The following is a 6,817-nucleotide window of genomic DNA, read 5'->3' as shown; positions in this document are numbered from 1 at the left end:
TTATAATTATTATTATTTTTTTTTTTAATTTTTTTTTTTTTATTGAGACTGTTTTTTTACAATTAATCTCGACGATTATTATTATAATTAAATACGCGCTTTAGTGAGCTGCAATTTATATTATAGTATAATAAATACATTATAATAATATGATACCTACATATCATTACTATTATTTTGTTATTATTTTTTTTTTTTTACTATTGTATTTTATACACTTTTAATATATACTACTAGGTCATTCATAGGCGTGTGAAAAGGTGTATGTATATAGCTGTATATAGGTGTATGTAGCTATAGCTGTATAGCCAGCAGAGGCTGCTTATTTTTTATAGGTAGGTAGGTACCAAGTAAACCAAGTATTTATAGCCTATAGGTAAAAAGAAATAATAACTAACTTCTTTGGAAAATCAGAAATTTATTTTATCAATTCTATTACAAAAATTGTCGCGACTGGAGCTATATATACCTATGTTTTGTATGTCTATTTTTTTTTAGGAGGGTTTTGTATAAGGGGGTGGGTGGTCAAAAAAATAAAAGCCACACCTGAAACAGCTAGAAGGCTGAGCACACTTATGATCTCATAAAAAAAAATTAGCAATATCCTTTAGTATATTTAAACAAAAAATCAACAAAAAAAAAATATTATATAATTATTATTAATTATTATGGATAGTATAAGGTGCTATACAGATTATATACTTATTAATACAAAATATATTATTGTAAGTTTCACCGTTTTCATATCCCATAATTAAAAAAAGAAAAAACAAAATTATAAAATCCTTCAATATATTGCAGACAATATTTAAACAAAACAAAAATTATATAAGTAAGTATAATAATAGTATTGTATATAACGATGAGATTCATTTATAGTTATTAATACAACACCTATATAATTGAAATATTATTATTTTTTATGTTAAACTCTTTTAACATAGTTATAAGATCTCATTAATAAAATAAAAAATAAGATCCTTTAGTAATAAACAAAATATTAACAAAAAAAAAAAATTTTACAAGTAATAAATATTATGTATATATATATAGAGGAATAAAATACCTACCTAAAATATACCTAATTATAATAACAATATTATCACCTAATTTTATTTATGTATAGGAACAGAAATTCATACAGGAACATATTCAAACAATAAATAAAATACATAATAAAATGATAATTATAATAAAAAATGTAGGTATAGACTTCATAAAATTATACAATAGCATTAGGATATTAGATAAGTACTAATTGATATAGTCACATTTTATGTTAAGAGGACGCAACACCCGCATTATGTGTTGTCTCTGTCTTACAAATGGGTAACATATTAGCAAATTTACGCTCAGCAGTTCAAGTTTTATTCCGGTAGCTTAATTAGAGTGAATCAACCTGGTAAGAAACTTGATGTTATGAATATTATCTGTGTTATGCTGGAAGTTTTTTTTACGATAATTTAGTTTTTAAATGAGTTATGAGCATTTTTTTAATTTAAATTTATTATACACGCATAACTCACTTAAAAACTGAATTTTCTTAATAAAACTTCCACCAAAACACAGATAATATGTTCTTACCATCAAGTTTCATAATAGGTCACTCTAATTTTTAAGCTAACGGAATAAAACTTGAATTGCAGCTGAGCGTAAATTTGCTATGATACGCGTTTGTAAGACGGAGACAACACATATGCGGGTGTGGCATCCTCTTAAGTATACTTATAATAAAATTATAATAATAATACAAATGTGTATAGTTATTTTTTATTTAAAAATAGTAATAATATATCTATATATATACTACCTACCTATATGTATAGTCATATTTGTTGGTATATTATTATATAGGTATTTACTACAACCTTTTATCAAGTTTAATAAGTTGATTAAAGTATACATTAATAAAATTTAATTATCTGCTACATGGCAAAACCGTTAAAAATAGAAAAAAATGATTTTATAATGAACTGTAAAAATATTATATTATATTATATTAAATGATATTTTTGACCAGAAGAAATCCTCTGTTTAAAAAGATGAAGTACTTATATTGTATTTTTTTGTGTTTTATTATTTTTCCTGAAATAAAAAATAATTAATTAATTAAGTATGTTAAAACAATAATAAATTATTATATGCTATGAACAAAGTATAGTATACTTATTATACACTAACTGTATTATAATAATATACATATAAATATTTATATATATTATTATGATTATTTCCAAAAACAAATAACATTATGGTTGTTAATAGGTTGGGTATATTATAATTATACATAGTTATATTTATTATAATTTTAATTCAATAATATTTACTCTTGTTCTCTAGATGCTCTTAATGGTGCTTGAACTAGCCATTTAATAACAACTTGTGCCACTTCTTTGTTTGTGATACTGGGATTTTTGTATCGCGAAAGAGCTATTAATATTATTAAAACCAATATTGTTAATGTAAAATATTATTAACATAATTTATGGATTAATATATGCTTTCATAATGAATGAAAAATATAACTCACCCAAAATCACTTTAAAAAAGTTTGGAAGATCTTTTTCAAATGCGTGTTTGGATCTTTTCCCCTGCCAACTATATTGTGAAGCAAGCGTATTTGACATAGTGTAAGCCAAAGCATTTATGATTATATTTTGTATATTAAGACCACCTAATTTTTTCAAATCTTCAAGCTGGAAAATATTTTATTACTCAATTAGAAATGATTTAGGTATAATGTAGAAATTCAGGATTTTGTATAATAATATATATTATATTTTACCTATATACCAAATATTATACTATACAGTCATTTTTTTTATATCAATTAACAATCCATTAGTTTTGTTTTAAAATATTTTAAAAACTTTTAATTTCATATACTTATTATGTTGATGTTGTATATCTAATACATTGCATAAATAGTTACATAAAACCATTAACCTATATTTATTAAAAAATATGTTGATAACAAAAAAAAATCTGTTTATAGTATAATATTTTATATTACTAATTAATAACTATATACCATCAACATGAAGTATGAATTATCTGTTAATAATTTGTTCTCAATTTCTTTTAAACGTTCCTCAGTGTTTATGGGTAGGTCTTCTTCAAATGGTCCAACAAAAACAGGATTAACTTCTTCATTTCCAGAGATTCTTGATAAATTATTCTTATTAGTCAGTCCAATAATTAATTGCTTTAATTCAAAAATTTCGTCCCGCATTAATTCAATTTTAGTGCTCAATTTTGATATAACTTTATATACTTCCTTTGAATTTAATTCTAAAATAAACGAATATAATATTCATTATACAACAATATAATAAATACAAATTATGATTTTATTTCACACAATGTATTTAAACTGCTGACTTAATAAGAAGATGTGCTGTCTCCGTCTTACAAGTGTATTGGCCCCCTATTTAAAATGATTTATAGTGTAGTCTTACTATATTTATATACATATATGATAAATGTAATACAACATAATATAATGCAAAAATATGATATACTGAATTAGTAAGACTATATTATGTCTTATATTGTATAAGTTATCCCAAAAATCATACTAATTGTCTAGGTACCTTTATTTCCTACTGCATCTTTGGTATTAATTGTATTGGTAGAATTGACAGGTGTTGCATAATTCTTGTAGGTGTCATCTATTATTTAACAAATACATTTAAGATTATTTTATGACTTAAATAATTTATACTATCTATGTCCTACATACGACATACCATAATTTCTTTTAAGCTGATGAGCTGTTGTAGGTGCCAGATTAATATTAGTATCATCAAATAACTCTACTGGCATCGGAGAATCCGCTAAAACATAATGTAAGACATTACATTTATATATCCTACATTATAAATTATAATAAATAATGTACAACAAAATATAACTACATACTAATATGAGTTGTACACATTTTACTCACTGTTATATTCTAGTAAACTCTGCATGATTTCATCGTCAACTGTAGGGAATGATGGGTATTTGGATATTGTAGCTTCGTTATCTGCAGCTGCTTCATTGCTACTAGGACGTTCTGTTACTTGGTTATTTCTTCTGATCATTTCATTGTCATGTTCATCATCATTAGATTCATAAAATAATTGTTTTTTAGCATGTGATTGTCTTTTGTGTCTTTTAATTTTTGTAGTTGTTTCATTAGAGCTGTCAATATCGGAGTATTTCTCAGCTAGTTTTAATTTGTACATTCCCTCTTCATATGTTGCTACAAAACAGTAGAATTGTATTTAATTGTAATAAAAACATTTTTTTATTATTTATACATACCAGATCTACTCATAACTCTTTTAATAGGATATAAAGACCACGATGGATCATTTTGTTTAGGAACAATGTGTGAAACCATCATTTTCTGCAATACACTTTCTTTCTTAACATGTGGCCAGTAACAATTCAGTTTAGTAGTATCCACCCAACATGATGAAACAAGATGAATTCCATCATCAAATTCAACTACAGAGAATTCCATTATTGAATAACTGTAGTACAATAATAAAAGCATATTATCTATTATTAAGCAAAGTTCTATTATTTGCTGATGATATTAAAATTTTCTGTAAAATAGACTGACTACTATTGCAAGCTGACCTGATGCAATGTCTTCTTCATTTGGACCTAGCGTGTTAATACTTATTACTCAACATAGACAATTAATGTCACTCAATGACTTTCTCTAGGAAACATTGTCCCACACTTAACTCATATTATCTTGGGAGATCCCCACTTTTCAAAGTATTGATGTTATTATTATTTATAAATACCTAGTCTTTTATCTAACACCCATCAAAATCGCTTATCTTGTCTAATCTTTTTATTAAAATTGAGCATCCACCGCATGACAAAACCATTATCTGTCCTTAATATATAATCTCTATCTTCATGCCGCGATGCAGTGGAGTGCAGACCTCCTGTTCATCACCACAAATCTTAATGGAACTATCGAAGCACCCAATCTATCATCTCTTCACATCCCCCCCCCCCAGTCACCATATAAGACACTATTCTCTTTTTTCTATTCCCACCCATCTTACATCCTATTTTCATAACCAGCCTTTTCATTAGAATGTTGCACCTGCTTAACTAATCTTAGTTTAGCTACTTTTATATTTCTTCATATATTCTCATAAAGAAAAAAAAAAAAACTGTATTGTACCCACTACTGTATTATCATAACCAATGCCCTTTGGGGCCTATAATTATCAAATAAATATTAATAAGTATGTTAACCTTACATTTTATATTTTAAGTTTATTATATTCAAATCTTATTACACATATTATAATATATAACTAATATACATGATATTGTGTGGTAATTATACATACCTATTATGTTAAACTAATATTATTGTAACCTATAATTATTTATATATAATATAATATTCATGTAAATGAAATTAAACTACTAATTGATTCTGAATATGTACCTAACGATTACTTATTTAATCATACAATAAAGTGTGTAAAATAGGAAAAAGAACATATTTATTTTTAAATGGCATTGGCCATAATTTACATTTTATGTCAGAAACATTAAATTCAAAAAGCTTTTCGTGTAAATTAAAATTATAATTTGCCAAAATACAATTTATGGTCATATCTTTAGACGAACAAGGTATTGAATACAAATTAAATTCTATAGTTTTTATTTTAAAACCTATAAAATAAAATAAATTTGTATATAAAATAACATTTTTTATGTACACAACGCTATTATTTTTCAATAAACAAAAACAATTGTTTAGTTTATGACTTATTAAATTAAATGAAAGTCTATCATCTGAATAAATTGAATATTGCTCGATTTCTAGGTTTGAAAAAAATTCTGAAATAGGGCCATTGTTATGTTTAATACGAAATGTAATTGGAAGTTTTTGTTGTTGTTGAATATTTAATGTTTCTCGTTCTAAGTAACGTTTTGTAACCTGTTGCAATGGTTTATCATATTTTTTTAATAGTTTTTTAATAAAAGTCATGTTATTTTCAAATTTAAATGCAGAAAATATATCTAATGGCCCAAACTTTTTAACGTCATTTGCTAAATGCATTAAATTATGAATATTGTGAGATACAAAACATTTTCCATATAAATTTTGAAACTGATATATAAATTTTTTTAAAAGTGAATGAGAATAGTTGATAAATTGTTCAGATTTTGCCAATATAGGGTTAATTAAAATTGATATAGCTACATGTAATACAATAAAGTTATTATATATATCTGGTTTTAAAATCGATTTCAATACCACTGGACCAGTATACAAAAGAAATTGTCGGTACTCTGTTGCTTTCCAATGTTTGTATTCTGTTAATCCTCTTGGTTTTCTTGCAAAATCATTTGGTGTATATTTTTGTATTTCTATTAAGTTTACAGATATACGTTTGACTACAGATAATGGTATCCGCACTGTAAGTGGCCCCTCAAGCCATAAAGTTACCAATTTTTTTACAACTCCAATACAAACGAGGTGCATGTAATCAAGAGGGGTACCTGAAATTAAACCAAAATTTGGCACACTGTTTAGAATTGATACACCATTCTGACAGTCTTTGTAATAATTTTCACCAAACAATGTGTCACATCTAAGAATAAACTCATCTTTTTCGTTTGGTGATGGAAAACAAACTCTACCATGAATACCATTAGTTCTTATGTATGTCCCAGTAATTATACATTTTGAGCAGCTATTATAACCGTTGTGAGACTTAATATGAAGTACAAATGATTTTGCCGGTACATCGCATATTAAAGCAGCTAAGTTAACACAAATTAC

The 6,817-nt window shown here is 25.4% G+C and overlaps 1 protein-coding gene across 1 annotated transcript; it reads right to left on the bottom strand.

Moving 5' to 3' along the window:
- Positions 1-2,318: 2,318 nt before the first annotated feature.
- LOC111041061 lies at positions 2,319-5,015 on the bottom strand. Its single transcript, XM_022325215.1, has 7 exons — positions 4,312-5,015; positions 3,950-4,249; positions 3,750-3,836; positions 3,594-3,671; positions 3,032-3,291; positions 2,531-2,696; positions 2,319-2,430 (listed from the first exon to the last, which is right to left on the bottom strand). The coding sequence occupies exons 1-7, from the start codon at positions 4,544-4,546 to the stop codon at positions 2,324-2,326; spliced, it is 1,233 nt and encodes a 410-aa protein (XP_022180907.1). The 5' UTR covers positions 4,547-5,015; the 3' UTR covers positions 2,319-2,323.
- Positions 5,016-6,817: the final 1,802 nt, after the last annotated feature.

Source organism: Myzus persicae, unplaced genomic scaffold (assembly GCF_001856785.1).
Source record: "Myzus persicae strain clone G006 unplaced genomic scaffold, MPER_G0061.0, whole genome shotgun sequence".
In the NCBI taxonomy this organism is placed as follows: Eukaryota; Metazoa; Arthropoda; class Insecta; order Hemiptera; family Aphididae; genus Myzus; species Myzus persicae.
This window is presented reverse-complemented; position numbering and strand designations above follow the sequence as displayed.